Raw genomic sequence first — 18,178 nt, 5'->3', positions numbered from 1 at the left:
ATTGTTTTTCTTGTGACATTACCAATAAGTTTGATGTGTCACATGGCCCTCTTCCTATTGAAAAAACAAATGTCCATATAAATTGCCCACCCTGTACAATCTCCCTCTACAATCTCCACCATTGTCATCAGCCTCATTATCCCTAATAAGAAAACTGGTGTTGCTCTTGGCAGTTTGCCTTCTACCAGAAAGGCTTTCTGAGTTGGTAAATACTGTGAAGAGATCTGCTTGACTCTGCAATCCAGCTTAATCAAGTAGCTTTGGTATCAAAGCCTCATCTACCAGTAACTTGAGAAAGAAAATGAATACATTGAAGAAACTGATGTAAACTGAAGTAAACTATTTAATTTACCAGTCAGGCCCTGAGTTTGGGATAGTGACTGAAGAAGGAGACCAGTGGTATAGGCAGTTTATGATTCCTGTAGGCTCAGAGATGGGGTGAGACACTGATCAGCTTCAAACCTGGCCAACCCAGACCTTTCTGTTTGGACCTGTTAACTGAGGTAGACTATTTTATTTAAAGACTACATGAAAATACTCTGCAGATTAGTGCAAAATAAACAGGTCAGTTTGCTGTACTGTGATGGTTTTAAAGTATAGAACAGTGTGTGACTGGTGTACAGTGACTTTGGTGCAAGTTGGGATACAATCAAGTTTAGCAGAGATGAATCTGAAGTTAAGCTGATGATGTTTAGATGGTTCATACCAACTTTAAACCATCTAGTATAAAGTTAGTATAAACAGTTCTCCATCCTCTACACTGACTGAAACATCTGCGTACATGTTGTTGGATTGTGTACAAGTTTTTTACAAAGAGCAGTGAACCTCAGTGCATATCCATATCAGCTTATCACAGCCTGTACACTAAGAAAATTGACCTATTGTAACCTACTTTTCCCCACACTGAGTGGCTACAACTGATGTTAGGGTTCCCCACATGCTGAATCCCACTTTAACCTCTTCCCTACTCCCCTTTTCCTGTTCAGAGGCAAAGTCACCCACTACAATGTAGACAACAGAAAATATAGGGTTTTTTTAAGCTTCCTTCTTTTCCTTCTGATTCAAGTTGAGTATAACTAATATTAAAAATTAGACTAAAGTTTGTATTCCCATCTTCTAATATTTTTTTGTTATTGGATAAGTAGCTTTGCACAAAACGTTTAAGATGTTTCTTGTTAAACCGGACACAATAAGGTAATATTTGGAGAACATGAGACACCTGCATTCATTTTTGTTAAGTGAAAATAAGCAACCCAACAATTCCTCTCAGTGCATCCTTCTGCCCAAAGACTCAGTCATGCATTCAGCGTCATTAAACTCTTACAATTCAGAGATCAAAGACCCATTTTCTCAGTTATTTATAGAAGCCTAGCAGCTCTTAGTTGTGGAACTAAAGCCATACAACATCACATCATTAACAGTGTTTTCTCTTACAAAAATCACAGTTATTTTTATAATAGGGTGTTTATCTCATGGTCCTGGATTTCCGACGTAGGTTTTTTGCTTTGGGACTCCTTTGGAATTCTTCTGCCTTCAGGGTCTCTTTTTGTTTGGCTTTCTTTTGGTCCTTGGTTTGTTGTCTACATTTTGACTTTAATTTATCAGGACAATTTCTGTTATTATTACTGAGTCTAATTATCCCTCAGGTTTCTGATTTCTCTTTTATCTTATGATCTTTATATTTTTCCAGTTCTACGTATTAATTATTTTGTTGTGTTCACTATAGTTGCCTGTGTTTTCACATTTCATTTTTCCATTTACTTCCTGTTTTTCGATACGTCATCAACTTGAAATAAAGGGTCGCTTTGTGTTATTTCCGCCTGCCTTTTGGAGCCTGAATTTGGTACCTCAATCTGCAGGACATGACGGTTTATGAGGCTCTTAAGATGAGGGATTTTTTTTTGTCATGTTTTCCCCATGTCAACATTTGATTGAGTCAGAGAGTCTCAGTAATGTTTGGAGCTGAATTATGCACATATATAAAGAATTAAGAACATCAAAAGTCCTCATGAATTCCGCTGATGCAGCACATGGGGATTTCTTCTCAGAGCTGAACACTGAGATATATTTAGAGAGGAGAAGCTAAGTAAATAAAATCTGTTTTTATGATTATTCTTTATATTCTATTCTATGTTATCCACACTTCAGAGAAAGAAGCTGTTCTGATGTTCTTTATGTAGTTCATCGTGATTCATTCATGTGTTTATGGGATTCTCTTTCAGCATTATTAAACTATTAAGACCACTGCTTTGCATTTCTTTGATCCTTTCCTTTGGCCTACAACATAACAGGGATTATGGTCCCTATATACTTTTATTGATTTATTGAGGATTTGACAGGAGGGTCAAGGTAGCACATCTGAAAAGTCTTCTAGGTTTTCAATAAGTGGCTGCTGAGAACTGTAGTACTGTGATTGTAATGTAATAGGAAGTTCCAGAACGTTGAATTTGTCTGCACTGGGTCCTGCTTAAGAGTCCACATAATTTATTTTTCTATTTTGCATGCAACAGTAATCTCAAATAAATTGGTCCATATGTGTTGTTTTACAAGATATCTATTATTTCCATAGAGATTAAAAAGAGCTTGTGAAGCTGATAAATTGATTAGTGCATGTTGTGTTCCAGCATTGATAAAAACAAATATTTAGGAGGTTGTGACCTCCAAAAATGAATTTTAAAAATCTCAGATTTGTCATTATAACTGGATTTTTTTTAAGTAATTTAAAAATGTTGTAATTAAAGTGTGAAAAGGATGTCTGAGGGGTGGTTTTCGTTTGTTTTTACACATTTAGTGTTCCTTAAGATTGCAAAATACCACCCTCAATGCAGATTTAAAAAAAAATCAAAAGCTTGGAGAATGATAAATTTTCTATATCAACAGTTCAATATCTATCTAAATGAAGAAAACACATGAGAGCTGTGTCTCAGTTGCCAAGCTAATTTTTTAGAGGTTGAGGGGATAAAAAGGTATGTGTAGTCACCACCATCAAAGGCAAAGAAAAGATCAAAAGGAATTAAAATAGAGGAATGCCCACCACTGGCAGGAAGATCATTAGTGAATTCAAAGAAAAAAAAGTATCTCTCAGCACTGGGAGTGTTATTTAAAGAGTGATTGTTTCCCTGGTAGAAGTACCAATAAATGTAAACTTGCATGTATATCTTAAAGTTGACAAACTACAGCATTTAATAATAATGACAAGAACTTTTATATGAATAAAACTCATTAAACTCTAAATTTACTTAAAGAAACAACAGTTTGTTATACATAGCTTGTAAGATTTTGCCCGTTTATAATATATTTAAGCTTGTTTGCAAGTATCACGTTTTCACAATCTAGTAAAAAGCTGTCATCATCTTTCATTGTCCACAAAAATCTTAGTATAGTTATGTGTTTGATGAACATTGTAGGAGTTTTCTAGATTATTTTTAAAGTGTTTTCCTCTTAATCTTCAATCAAAAGTGTATAAATGTGCTTATTTATTCCTGATATTAGGACAATTACTTACTGTCAGAAATGGTAAATGGCCTGCATTTGTATAGCGCTTTTCTAGTCCCTAAGGACCCCAAAGCGCTTCACATTCAGTCATTCACCATTCACACACTGGCGATGGCAAGCTACATTGTAGCCACAGCTGCCCTGGGGCGCACTGACAGAGGCGAGGCTGCCGGACACTGGGCCACCGGGCCCTCTGACCACCACCAGTAGGCAAACACGGGGTTAGTATCTTGCCCAAGGATATTTGGCATGCAGCCAGGAGGCAGCCTGGGATCGAACCACCGACCTTCTGATTAGTGGCTGACCTGCTCTGCCACCTGAGCTACAGCCACCCCAGAAGATTACACACACAACAGTCCTCTCTGCACAGGTGACAACTAGCCAGCAAAACAACACCTGGTTGTAAGCTAACATTATGGCTGCTAATGTAAGGCTCCAGTGTTCTAAAAATCACACATATCCCTCTGATAAACAGTTTGATTGCATTGATTGCAGTCTTCCTCTGTGTAATTCAGACATGTTTGTCATACAGCTAAAATATGTATTAGGGCAGCTTCAGGGTGAAATTTGTTGAACTGACAAGTTTTTGCTTGTCACCAATGGCAAGTACTTAATTTTTAGTAATCTTTTTTTCAGAATGCCACAGCTCTGAGTCCAGCAGAGTCCAAGATCTCCATTTTGAAAAAAAAAATAAAAATGAGGCCATAGCATATGATTCACATACCCAGTGGCGATCCTAGCCTGTGTGGCTCCCTGGGCAAACACTCCCTCTGCCCCCCCAAACACACACACACACACACAGACAGACATACACATAAAACATATTAAGGATTGTACATAAACATAAAACTGTTGTTGGAACCATGCTGAATTTCACCAGAGAAACACACACACACACAGACATATGAAGAGAGAGAGAGTGCGCCTAGTATGCAAACAGCCACCAAACAGCCATCATAATTCATCATACAATGAGACCAGAACAAATCAACAATTGACAATGATTAATTAATATTAAAACCTGTAACATAATGTATTGTTTGGAGTTTAGTCTGTTACTGTTACTATTTTTACCATTTCTTCTTGGAGCATGTAACCCACATCATTTCCTTAGGGATTAATAAAGTATTCTGATTCTGATTGTTTCAGAATACATGACCTGCCATTATCCAATGACACATCTGCTTACCTGTATCTTGTGCTCGTTTCTCCTCCTCTTCCTTTCTCTTTTTTCTAAGCTGAAGACATGATGGCTTTGAACTTTTCTTGTCCATCTTCCATTGGTTTTAATTTTACACTCCAGTATGAACACCCATCCCTCAACCCGAGGAACACCACAACATAACCTAATAAACCTACACCTTAGTTCACTTTGTCTAGGGTTTATTTAGACGATTTCGCACAACCCAGGATTCACTGTAGTTTGCGTTTTGGCCAGCAGAGGACGCGGGTGATCACACACCCGACGTCGGACTCGTAATAATACGGCGAAGACACCAAAGAAGAAGAAGCAGAAGCAGAAGTTTCCGGTGCAACAGCTAGGCATCATCATGCCTACTGCTGTGATTATGGAGGAAAATTTTGATAAACTATTAGAGCAGTGTGAAGCCCAAGAGCTTGAGGTAAGGACTTTGTGATCTTAAATATGAACAGGAAGGTCGCAGAGATTTTGTGGCTTTGAAAGCAGGATGGGAACGGTGCGGTTTTTAGATATATTAGGCTAGCGTACTGGCTACAAAACTTAGCCTGTGTGTAGCCTACCTTAAAGCTCTGTGAAATTAACTTATCAAACACGTTTTCTCGTAGGCGAAACATTCTCATGTTAAAAATGAGATATAGGCTGTAGCAACGTGTTCATGTTGGACTGCTCTTTGCTTTACCTTTGCCTTTACTTGCCAGCAGATAGTAGGAAGTTAGCGGTCATAATCTCTCCGTTAAATTGGAACATATCTGCAGGTCATGTGTTTGATTTAAGAACCTTTAAGTCTTATCTGTGTTGACAGTCTGTCTGTCTATCTGCATGCAGCCTACGGACTGACAGTTTATAGTATAAGAATAAGTGAGCGAGACCAGTACTGTAATGTTAGCAGGAGCTAAAACTGTTAACTGGACGCTTGCTGTTGGCTGGGTGAACATCAGCGACTATTATTTTTTCTTTATTATGACAATAATAAGACAATAATAATAACCCGTTTTCTCTGAGAAGTAACATTTGTTCAGTTTTCCGCTTGTTTTAGTTCCAATGTTTAATCGCACACCTGCATTTCTTTGTAACAGGCTCCAGGGGGCATTGCAACACCTCAGGTCTACGCTCAGCTGCTGGCGCTCTATTTACTTAATAATGACATGTAAGTCTCTGATCTCTATGTATTTATAAAAAGAAATACATTTAAATGTATATTTGGGTCTCAGATTGCAGGTAGCTGATTTAGTTGATGAGCCCCTTTTTACTGCCTGTATCTGTATTATGAATGTGTTGTGTGTTTTCCTAACAGGAATAATGGCAGGTATCTGTGGAAGAGGATTCCCCAAGCAATAAAGTCGGTAAGCTTGTTAAAACATGTGTAAACACTGCTAAAAAAATAACATTTGAGCATGTAAATGTGAACAGTAAATGCTGTTTACTTTAAAATCCAATGTTGGTTTTATTACATTTTTCAAACCTACTCATACTGTCATGTATACAGTTACTAGACACTTTGTAAGGTGCACTTTACTAGTACTGGATGAGCCCTCTTTTGCCCTCAGAGCTGCCTTAATTCTTTGTGCCATAGATTCAACAAGGTGCTGGTTTTAGAGGTTTTGGTCCATGTTGACATGATGTCATCACACAGTTGGTGCAGATTTGTTGGGTGCTTATCTCTGACATAAATCTCCTGTTCTGAAACCTCTCTAAACGCTGTACTTGCTTAAGATATGATGACTGTGAAGCCCATTTGATTAGCCTTCCTATCAGTTCGAAACAGTTTGACCATTCTCCTCTAAACTCTGTCATCAACAAGAAGTGGCACTCATTTGATTTTTCCTTTTTTCTGAAAATACAGTGTAAATCCTAGATGAAAAATCCCAGCAGATCAGAAGTTTCCTAAATACTCAGACCAGCCCATCTGACACCACCAACCATTCAAAGTGTCTTGTATTACCATTCTTCGTCATTCGAATACTCAATCTGAATAGCATTTTGTCTTTGTCTCGTCTTGTGTGAATGCACTAAGTTAATGTCATGTGACTGGTTGATTTAATGAGTAAAGACAAACTCATGGATTGGAGAAGTCCTTTCATGACTGAGCAGCCAGATCCATCATAGCATCACAAAGGGATGGTACAAGGAGCCAATGGTGAGAGGCTAATAAAGATTTCTTTTTCTAGTCCCTGTTTGCTTTGGATCAACTGGAGGCTTTTCATGGAGCTTTCAGAACAATATGATAATAAGGAACTTTGTTATCATATCATATTCTAGCTTCAAATTAGAAGTTAGAAATGTATGGTCTGTGTTTTTCATCACCTTTTTGCCATTGTGGTGCCTGCATCACATTTAATATTAAGGGCATACCACCCTGACACAACCAGTTCCATGTTTCTAGAAAAATTGCTCAACTTTAAATGTAAGTAACTAAAAACATATGTAATTGGCATTTTCACTTGTATTGCAAAATGATCTTAAGTCCTGGAAGATCAATTTGCCCCACAGGAAAACTTTTTGGACCTGCTTAGACAACCAAGAGAGCACTATGAAATAAATGGAATTATGGTACTGCCAATCAAGTCATGACTTCTTGCCAAGTCCAAGAAAAGACAATTTCAGGATGATGGAACCATTGTGATCCAACAGTGTTACATATATATTGGGCTGTGAATGTTCTTCACAGTAGCATTAAAGCCACTACCTGGTCAAGTGTTGCATTCTGATTGTGTTTGAAATGCTTCTCACTTGTTTCCTGCAGGCAAATCCAGAATTAGCAGCTATATGGGCAGTGGGCCAGCGTATTTGGCAGAGAGACTTTCCAGGGATCTACACAGCCATTGCTGCTTATCAGTGGTCGGAGAATATTCTTCATGTCATGGAGGCCCTTAGAGGTAACCAAAAAATGTTAAGAACACTAGTTGACTTCTCGTGCCTCACGTTGACCTGTTATTACACTCTTCAGATTAATTATGCTTCCAAATATTCTTTATCTGATATATAAATTTGGCTCTGTTGAAACTAGGAACTAAGGCAACATGTTCTTTCAGCAGGTTTAAGTGAGTTCAATATTTTAAAAAAGTTTCATAAATCATTTAGAATAACTGCCAGCAGGGGGCAACAGCTGAACCCAGTCAGGGCTATGAGGCAACAAAGCAATGGGAAAATAAACAGAAACCCTCATGGTCATGAAGGGTACATCAAATAACCACAACAAGATACTTGCATATTAAGAAGGTGGTTGCGTACCTACATATTTTTCTGTTTTTCAGATCACCTTCTCAACTTCAAAGGAAACATCAGGTCATAAAGTTATATCATCTGATGGTCACAGTTCTAGCTGCATTTGTATCATGTGTCAATTACATTGTGCAACAGTTTAAGAATAGCTTCTCACTTATGTTTATGACACTGTGTGTTGATCAGATATTAATGCTCAGAACAGTATGTCATAGCACAGTTAAGCAACCACTGGTCATAACTGCTTAGTAGATGTGTGAATAAACATTAACAAAAAATGTGCAACAGTCAAGAACTGCAGCATTTATTCAAGATTACATTTTTTTGCAATCTGACTGTACTTCCAGGCACTTAATGTACTGAGTGTATTCATGACCATCATACAGCTCACACTAATTAGAATATTGCATAATATATATTTTTTCCATCAATGTGTTAAAAGAATACATTTCCAAACGTATAAATTAATCTGAATATTTTTAATAAATCTATTTAAATCAAAGCCACAAAACGAAGACATTAAATATATTGAGAACCTAAAAAGTAATAAAATATATTATCATCTTACCTTAAATTTAATTTAACAGTCTCACCAAATTGTGGATTTTATTATTAAGCTCATCAGGTTCCAGTGCTGAAGAATAAGCAATGCAAAAGAAAGAGACTAGCAGGTAAATTATCATTTAGAAAAAAGAGGCTTAAATGTTGTGTCCGTGGTAGTTTAATAAACATAATTGATCCTCAGCCATTTGCTTTTACCGGTTAGTTTAATTTAAAACGTATGAAAATTGCTTTTCTGTAAAGTCACTCCATTTACTAAACAGAACCGGTTACATAAATTGGCACATTGAGCAGATAAATGAAAAGAAATCAAATGGAAAAACAGCCAAGTCACAGGATCTTGACAAAGACTTGTTTACCAATAATACTGAGCCCTCTTTCTCAGGTCGAGCTCCTCTGAGCCGGTCACATGGACCCTGTTTGTCTGTACTCAGTTGGCCACTTGGGTCACTGTTAGAGGGGACTCTGCGCCCACTGGGGCATGTGACACATGCTGCAATGGGTAGGAGGGGGAGTTTCGGTGAAAAGATCCTAGGCTAGCAAGCGGGTAGGAATGCCTGGTGGAAAGGATCGGGTGTCACCAGCTGTGAGTGTGCAGTATAAAGGACAGAGCTGCTAGCTCTCAACCAGAATAGATATCAGCCTTTCAAGTACGGCACACCAACAGGAGAAGTTCTTAGACGCTGTACTCTCTTTTAGCGACTCAGCTTTTAGCTTTCTCCTTGTGAGAACATAAGACTTCCTAGTCTAGGTGTACGCATAAAACTTACGAAATGGACATCCAGAGGACAGGATCTGTGGTTCGGCCCCCCAGCCCCATGGATAGCCTTGAGAAGCAGCTGAGCTGCCCCATCTGCCTGGACATGTTCACGAAGCCTGTGGTCATCCTGCCTTGCCAGCACAACCTGTGCCGTAGCTGTGCCAGTGACCTCTATGACTCGCGCAACCCGTACCGCTTTTCTGGTGGCGTCTTTCGCTGCCCTACCTGCCGGTTTGAGGTTGTGCTCGACCGCCATGGTGTGCACGGGCTTCAGCGAAACCTGTTAGTGGAAAATATCATTGACATCTACAAGCAGCAGCAAGAACTAAGTGGCAGTGGAAAGACAGAAACCAACCTGAAGCCTAAAGAGTCCAAAGAGCCAAAGTGCCAGGAACATGAGGATGAGAAAATCAACATCTACTGTGTGACCTGCCAAACACCCACCTGCTCCATGTGCAAAGTGTTTGGCCAGCATAAGGACTGTGAGGTGGCCCCTCTAACAACTGTTTATGAGACCCAGAAGGGTGAACTGAGTAATGCTATCGATACGCTGGTGACCAGCAATGGTCGCCTGCAGTCTCTGCTTAATCAGATGGAAGACGCCTGCCGTGCTGTACAGGAAAACGCTCAGCGTGCCAAGCAGGGCCTCGCTGAGCGGTTTGATCTGCTATATGCTATCCTAGAAGAGCGTAAGGGCATTTTACTTGAGCAGATTGGGAAAGAGCAAGATGAAAAGGTGGCAGCTCTGCGGGCACTGGCTCAGCGTTACGGTGAGCGACTGCAGGCCAGCTCAGAGCTGACTGATTCGGCTGTGAGGGCATTGGAGCAGAGCGGAGCTGCTGAGTTCCTGTTGGCTTCGAAGGGCCTTATCACACAGACCAAAGATGCAGCCAAAGCCTCACTGGGGGAAGAGAGGCCCGAGCCAGGCTTCGAGAAGATGGACCACTTCACTATATCAACGGAGCATGTTGAAAGAGTCCTTGGAAAAATGGACTTTGGAGTGGTTGGAGATGATGATGAATTTGAGGATGCAGAGGAGGAGGAGGAAGAGGAGGAAGAAGAGGAGGAATGATGAGAATTGGAAGTTGTTTTGAACTTAAGTACTCTTGAAGGTGTTTTGAAATAGGGCAGTGTTTGTCTTGAGGACTGAAATATTAAGGAGGTGAAAGAGGATGTGGGCTGAAACTGTTTGCCCTGTCAGTGCAATATCTAATTTCAGTGTCATATTCATTCTTTTTTTCTTAAGTTCTTTTTATACTTTTGTACCTCTAAGTCTGTTAAATGTAGAAACAGGTAGTATTTAGGAATAGTTGTTATTTTAGATTTCCTTTCTCACTTTTTTTGTGGAATTGGTGATCAACTGACCTCGATGTAATCACCAAGTCTGTTGTTACTGGTAATAAACCTGCATGAATTGAAGCAGCAATGTTCTTTATTTTTAGCTCAATGTAAGCCCAACTTAAAATATTGATTTATTTATATTAAATAAATGGGGCTTAAAAGGAAAAAAAAAACCCTACATGACTTAGGATTATTTTGGTGCTACAGACTTTTGGAGTGCTTCCATCCAAATGGTTCCCAGTCTGTTGCTGCTCTTACTTGGCAGTGGACTGTATTTAAAAATAAAGCCCCTTGCCATGTCCTGTCTGCTTTGCCTTTGCTGGTGAAAAGTGGGGGCTATTTTTAAGAGGTGAGATGGTGAGAGGTGATAGCTCACCCTGGAATAGACTGACAGGGAAGGACAAGCCAGGTCCCGTTTCTCCTGCATAAAACTCCCATCCTCCCACTCACTGATGTCTTACTCAGCACCTCCAACCCAACTCTGAAGTGTCAGAGGGGCATGCTAAGAAAGGCCTGTCCAGTTGCCACACAAGTCATTCTCTAGCGGCCAAGAGGCCATGGTAAAAATATACATCTTCCCTGAGGCTGGGTTACAGAAAAAACCCCTTGAGATGATCAGCCTTGTTGGGTCAGGAGCATTTGAATTTACAGATGGTCAGCTGCCAGAAAGTTGTTCCAACACAAGAAGCAGTTTTATAAGCTGTGTCTCTTTTTAATAGGAGTTTTTAGCATAGTGATGCACAACAAAATGGGTTTAATTTGGATTTCTTGATTTAAGAGGTTGTTTGAATCAGAACAGTATTTAAATAAATAAGGATTGTGGCTATTTGATCTCAGGCCTCCATTTCAGGGACGACACAGAGGACACCCAGTCAGTTTTTATAGTCCAACATATTTTTTTTTAGTTTGTTTTTGGCTAAGCTTTTGTTTTCAGTGCAGTTTAGTTTGTCTACAAAAACTTTGTCTTTATTCGAGTTACAGTTTGTTTTTTAAGGTTCAGGAAAAGAATTATTTAGAAAAAGCTTCTGTAACATTTTAGTGAGACAGAACACCCCGCCAGAATATGATTATGAACTATTTGGTCAGGTCCCCTAAATCTTTTGGATATATTTAATGATCCCCACCACACGCAAACCCAAACACACACTGATCTCAATCAGTAGAATCACACCATTCTTCTAGCACTCTTCCTTTACATAAATAAAGATTTATTTATTTTTTAATAAATTAATGGAAGAAACAAATTGGTGTATCTAATGGTTAAAATTCCCTAGAGCTGGACCCACAGATCATCCCCCCATGCTGAAACGCCACCTACAGTCATGACTTTGGTTAAAACTCAAGCGCAGCTGTTGCGTAAACGGTGTTGACATATTTTCCAAGACATGTGTTCAGCTTCTTTTTGCCTCTTTTCGATAAGAGCAGTAACATTTAGGACAGGAAGCTCGTTGGACATCGCAATGGAAACGCGCTCTTGACAATCTCTGGCCTTCCCCTACACAGCTGTCTTTTCTCATCCCACTTGTTATTGTTACTGCTGCTAACTGCTGCAGCAGACAGGAGGATGATTGTTGGTATACACACAACCCGTTGCTAGGCTATAAAACACCAAAGGCCATAACCCCAAGGCACTTGCATGATAGCTGCTGTAGCAGCAGCGAATACCTGCCAGCGTATGTTGTTTTTGAGGCCCTGTCACTCCTACAGTAATCTCCACAGCACGTCAAGTCAGGCTAGATAAACAGGGCAGTTTGGAAGCTGAAGCCAGAGCCTGCTGATAAAGTCTTCAACGGGTCTGTGGTGTGAGCATATTTGTGATTCGGCTTAAGCATGCTTCATTTAACAGATCTTTAATTAAGTGTACTTGATTGTGGAATTCATTTTAGCTCAAGTCAGTTTCCTGAACAACAAATGCAAGATTTCACTTAAAGCAAACCCAGATGGTATGATGAATTAAAGACAATTTTTTTGTTAAGACTAGCTTTGTTTGATTTTCACAGAGCAGTTCCTGTTAGAGCTGCGTGTCATTGTGTTTGTTTGGGCTGGGATGAAGTGACTTGCCAAACACATACAATTACCACAAGAAAGGTTAAAAATCTGCAAAGACAGCAGAGTGAGAAACAAAGAGCTTCTTCCAAGGCCAGTGCACTGTCTAGTTTTAAAGAAATCAGCATCAGAATTTGTTAAGTTCTTTTCCCACCACATTCTCTTAAATTTGGTCCAGGGGGCGTTGTGTAATCTTGCAGATGGACAGAGAAACAAATACCCTTACTTGACATTTACTCAGGATGTAACAATGTTGAAACTAAGACTAACGCCATAATGCAGCTGTTCAGTTTTATTAGGATGATACGTCTCATACTTAAAACATGAAGTTGGGAAAACGCATTACTGATGATGTATGCATCATCAGTAATGCGTGAATGCATGTTGGGAGTGACAGATCTGGGTTATGGCATAAGTGAGACAGTACAAAAGATGGAAAATCCTCTCCAGCATTGACATTTCAGTATTAAGTGATGCCCCAGGGATGAGATCAGTGATGCACGCTACATGAGTGCAGCTGACCATAGCAGAACAAAGCCTCTGAATATCCATAAAACTAATCAATGACCTTAAAGTGTTAAAGTCAGTGGAAGAACACAAATTATTGCCTGAAAATGCAATAATGATTGGGCTTGAATTTATTGCATTGCATATTCAAAATGGAAATAGTTTGATAACCAGATTTCACTATTAAGGACCAAAGGCAGTGATAAATCATGTAAAAATAATAGAAGACAAAAACAATGTTCTTAATGATGCCCCCTCAATCCATGGAAAAGTCAGTGAGTGATCCCAAGTGACCTGCAAAAATCATCAGATTTTGTGTACATCAGCTTTACTTTTTTCATTCAACCCATGCAAAATATTTCCAGAGTTACAGACCCTCAGAGTGCAAAGGTGTGGGTTGAAATTTGGAGCTTTTTTTTTTTTTTTTTTTTTTAAATCCGCTTACTGGTCCAGGATTTTAACTGCATGAGTACCAAAGAGATCCACATGACCTCTCCAGAGTTGAGGGAAAAATAAAAAACACATTAAGTTCTGTTTAAAAACTGGAGCCAAATCAATTTTACACCCACACTAAGGGTCATGGTCTAAAGAGAAAATGTTTCTGTCCAGCCCTGTAACCAGTTTTGAGCAACATTATAATGGGATATATCATAGTTGAAATAAACTGCACCAGTTTAATGTCCACGAGAAGAGAAAAGCTTTGGTACCATAAATGTTTAATATGTTTCTAATCAGAATCGTGTTTATTGGCCAAGTATATGTGCAGACACATACAGGGAATTTGGTTCCGGTAGATGGTGGCTCTCAAGCACAGTAATGTAACACACACACACACACACGTGTCTATATATACACATTACACATACATACACAAAGCTGTGTAAACCAACTATAAATAACGGATCTAAACTTATATACATAAAATACAGAAATGAATGAGGTGGAATGAATACTACAAAATGTACATAAGGTGCAGCTGCAGTCTGGCAGTGGGAGCAGTGTGACAGGTCAACTGTTAAGAAGGGAAATGGTGAGGGGAAAGAAACTGTTCCTGTGTCGGGTGGTCCTGGTCTGCAGGCTTCTGATCATTCAAAGGGGGAAAAAATCTCTAAAGTGTGATTCATGAATGATTGCTAGCTTGTGAAAACAAATTATACAAGGTCCCCCACCACACACACATTTTCATACTAGCCTCATCGTCCAGCCACAGTTCCTTTTGGGTCAGAATAATTTTCCTTAATGTATTTTGACAGTCTGTAATTCTGGCAGGTTTCATAGCATGAAGGTAAAACTGTACATGGCTTTTTAAATAGAATAAAGTTGTGCTCAGAGGGGAAGATCTATTCAGAATACTTTTTTAATACATGTTTCATATCTAATTTAAAACAGCCTGTGAATATAGATTATTTGTGCTTTGTACGTTATGAGATGAACAGTCTGTTCAGTGGTTCATTATAATCTGATGTGTTTCTGGTTCTCAGAGCTTTGTTCCTTAGAATATAATAAATCACTCCTGAAGAATTGTTCGTCTCAGCATGTGACCTGCTGTGCTGTTGCTCATTAGAAGTGCTGTTTACACGAGACATGTTGCTTAAATATCATGTTAAAATGCTGTAACATCATACTCTCCTCGTGCCTGGAAGCTCCCAGCAAGTTGCCCTGTTTGCTGTGCACTTTAAATAGAACCAGAGCCTAGAATTAGCTCATATGCACTCCATATGCACCTATCTCATATGTCTTCACAGAGAGCACACGGCAGCGGGCGTACAGCCTTGTGGCCCAGGCGTACACTTCCATCGCAGCGGAGGATTTTGCTGCTTTTGTGGGCTACTCTGTGGAAGAGGCGGTGAAGGGTAATGTTATATCTGCTTTTTTTTTTTTAATCAGTCGTAATCTTGCTCTCAATTTTATCACATTACTTTATACAAAGTTATTAAGAATTTTTTTTTTTTCCCCTCACTTCAAAGGTGTGGTGAGCCAAGGCTGGCAGGCAGACGCCAACACCAGAATGGTGATGCCCAAAAAACCAGGTAGGTGGCAGTGTTGCTCTGTTAAACTGTCTTATCTGTAATCATCAGAACTTACTGCATGACTGAAGCATCTGCTGCACACATGCATGCAACCAACCAACCCACCCACATGAATCCCCCAACTTTCTTCCTTAGTTTTTATTGGCTCTTTTAGTTGTTGATCTCACACCGGAAATGATTCTATTTAAGATGGATGTAAAAAAAAAATTGTGCTGGCCTGGCAGGTAGTTGTTGTTTAACAGGTGAGGCGTAGTCTTGAGCTCACTTCTAGATGTGAACAGTAGGTCTAACTCGAATGAGCTGAGCTTCAGAGTCAGAGCATGTGGGCTAAAGAGCTAAAACTGAAAGGATGTAAGAAGATCGATAGCATTTGGCACAAGAGGAATCTCCCTCTGACTCAACTTCTCCTCCTCCGTGTCTCTCTCCTTCAACAGATCCTCCCCCTGTCTCGTTGGTTCCAAATGAGCAGCAGTTGGCCAGACTCACTGACTACGTGGCTTTTCTTGAGAACTGATAACCCACCACAGCCACTGCCACCCGTTTTCACCCGCTCGGTACTGAGGGAGAATACAAGACTCTTCATCCTTCCTGCAGCCCTGGTTGAGACGTACAACCACCCCACCCCCCATCATCTTGCATGATTTCTCTGGGACATAGCTATTTATGTTCAGCGACTAATAAACCCTATGCTCTTGATGTGTTGAAAATTTCAGACTGTGATGTTGTACATTTTTATGCTCTTCGCGAACCCACCTGATGTCTAGATTTGGCCGTTTTTCAAAGGAAGCTTCATTTTCCCGTCACCAACTAATTCTTTCCTCCCAGCAGAAATACACAAACCAGCTTGTACAGTCCACTCCTTCTGTTTTAGCATTTAAAGTTGGCCTTGATATAAATGTCATCGGGTAACAGGAGTCTTGGCATGCATGCATCACCGTACGGAGACCTCATTTTGAAATTTTATGTTTTGACTGGTGAATAAATATTTTGCTGTTTCTATATTTCTGGTACTGTTCTTCTGAGTTTTGTCTGTAATTGGTGTTGTATTTCAGAGTCAACATTCACTGTAAATGAAAGTTTGTTGTCTTCTGTGGCCCAATATGAGGAAGCAGCCCTGTATTTATGTATGATTATGGACCACCAGGTAAGTTGATATTGGAGCAAATGGATATTTATACCCCAAAATCACATAAATTGTTCTGGAAAATGAAACGAGTTGCAGTTTAATCCTGGCGGTGGAAGGCAAAACTTTAAACACACAAACATTTTTTAACATCTCTGCTAAATATAATAAACTTCTAAAGTGATGCTTTCTAATTAACATCAGAGAGCTCACGGACATTTTTATTCTGTGATGTCATATCTGGCTGCCATCTGTTCCTCACTGCTGCAAAATAAAAGCCTGTATAAGGCCTCTCTGTTCTGTTTTGAGGCATAATTTGAAATGTGCACTTCTCCTTTACTTTGTAGTCATTTCAGCTTTTATTGTAGCTGGCACTGGAAGGGAGAGGCAGCCATTTGATGTGATTTAGTGTGAAATCCTGGACATCGGGGCCATTCCTTGCACTTTTGTGGTTGCAAGGATCTCATTTATTTCATGGCATGGTTTGCTTTGTTTTGAAAATGCCACATTGGACACGACTGCAAGCATGAAAATTGCCCGTCTGTTTACATTTGCTGCTGTGTGTCCTTTTAAGTCTGTCTCGGTCTACAGATTTGCAGCATGTAAAGGGAACTGTGAACTTAAAGATACTTCTCAGGGACTGGCACTGAACCAGCATGACAGTATCCACCAGGTTTAGTCAACACAAAACACTAAAAGGTAATGGACCATAAGGATATACACACAGATGTGTGTCCAGCAAACTATTGTGCATAAACTGCCTAAACTAACTAAAGAGTGCTTAATTCGATTTATATCAATAAGTAATGTAGTATTAAGCTGACTGGAAGTTTAGTGACTGAGGGGTCAAACTCGAGGGCCGGTGTCCTGCAGGTTTTCGATATCACACTGGGTCAACACACCTGCATCAAATGATTAGTTCATTACCAGGCCTCTGGAGAACTTCACGATATGTTGAGGAGGTAATTTAGCTATTTAAATCAGCTGTGTTGGATCAAGGACACATCTAAAACCTGCAGGAAAACAACCCTCTAGGCCTGGAGTTCGACATCTGTGAATTAAGGAAACACTGGCTCATGTGAAATCCAGGGTTTGGAGTTTTGGGTTATTCTCACTGTTTGTGCAGGTTTCAGCTGGCAGCAGAGTTAGCACTGCCCACACGGGCCAAGGACACTGTCACGAGAGGAAGCAGCCAAGAATAATTCGTATAGCGCTCACTGTACAGAAAACAAACTAACACCCGCGGAACCACCGTGAATGTGCATTGCAGCGTGGCCGGTTAGCTCAGTTGGTTAGAGCGTGGTGCTAATAACGCCAAGGTCGCGGGTTCGATCCCCGTACGGGCCAAGGTTCTCCTATTGGTAATTGAATATGTGACGCGTCGTGAGTTTTCCACGTTGTGCATGATTTCATCGACATGAAGTTCAAACAAATTTTCTGTTTGTTTTGTTTTTTCAGGTTAACTGTTACAAGGACACCAGTCTTTTCCTACTTGAGACGAAAATGCCTGTATTTACGAGTTTTAATAATTAGGGTTAAGTTTAAGTTATATATTTACACTTAGTTGTCAGGCTCCTTGTAATGTTTAATTTGTTTGTGTACCTCTCTGAGCTTTTTTTTTTTTAATGATATTGTATTTAATGGAGCTGGGGTGTTTTCGGTTGCCGTAACATTAATTTCCTGTCTTTTAAAGGTAAATACATTTTAAACAAGTATCAAAAGCAAAAAATAAAATGGCTGTTATTGTTGTGAGCAAGAAGCAAAGAGATGGCCACATGATCCAGTATTTCAGCACTGTGAAGCTATGTAATGCTTCTAGCCAAGACCCACTGGCTTTTAACTAACTTAGAAAACATTTCAAACCATTTGTTTCTGGAACAATTGTTAAATGG

At 39.7% G+C, this 18,178-nt stretch overlaps 2 protein-coding genes and 1 non-coding gene across 3 annotated transcripts; all 3 read left to right on the top strand.

The window, feature by feature from the left end:
• The first annotated feature begins 4,966 nt into the window (after positions 1-4,966).
• Positions 4,967-16,164, top strand: cops8 (COP9 signalosome subunit 8). Its single transcript, XM_005919377.2, has 7 exons — positions 4,967-5,117; positions 5,773-5,843; positions 5,991-6,039; positions 7,440-7,572; positions 14,879-14,986; positions 15,101-15,163; positions 15,598-16,164. The coding sequence occupies exons 1-7, from the start codon at positions 5,046-5,048 to the stop codon at positions 15,675-15,677; spliced, it is 576 nt and encodes a 191-aa protein (XP_005919439.1). The 5' UTR covers positions 4,967-5,045; the 3' UTR covers positions 15,678-16,164.
• trim63b (tripartite motif containing 63b) lies at positions 7,579-10,882 on the top strand. The gene has a single exon (XM_042218573.1). The coding sequence runs from the start codon at positions 9,253-9,255 to the stop codon at positions 10,309-10,311; it is 1,059 nt and encodes a 352-aa protein (XP_042074507.1). The 5' UTR covers positions 7,579-9,252; the 3' UTR covers positions 10,312-10,882.
• A 1,395-nt stretch (positions 16,165-17,559) lies between the features above and the next one.
• Positions 17,560-17,633, top strand: trnai-aau. The gene has a single exon. It is a non-coding gene; the product is annotated as a tRNA-Ile (tRNA).
• Positions 17,634-18,178: the final 545 nt, after the last annotated feature.

This window comes from Haplochromis burtoni, unplaced genomic scaffold (assembly GCF_018398535.1).
Source record: "Haplochromis burtoni strain Fernald_Lab_line unplaced genomic scaffold, NCSU_Asbu1 Contig_20, whole genome shotgun sequence".
NCBI classification, from domain to species: domain Eukaryota; kingdom Metazoa; phylum Chordata; class Actinopteri; order Cichliformes; family Cichlidae; genus Haplochromis; species Haplochromis burtoni.
Note: the sequence above shows the minus strand (reverse complement) of the source record. Positions and strands in the feature narration are given on the sequence as shown.

Coding starts and splice junctions, on each gene's coding strand:
- cops8 (XM_005919377.2), top strand. CDS start 5,046: ATGCCTACTGCTGTGATTATGGAGGAAAATTTTGATAAACTATTAGAG. Junction 5,844..5,990: donor TATTTACTTAATAATGACAT/GTAAGTCTCTGA, acceptor TTTTCCTAACAG/GAATAATGGCAGGTATCTGT. Junction 7,573..14,878: donor TGTCATGGAGGCCCTTAGAG/GTAACCAAAAAA, acceptor ATGTCTTCACAG/AGAGCACACGGCAGCGGGCG.
- trim63b (XM_042218573.1), top strand. CDS start 9,253: ATGGACATCCAGAGGACAGGATCTGTGGTTCGGCCCCCCAGCCCCATG.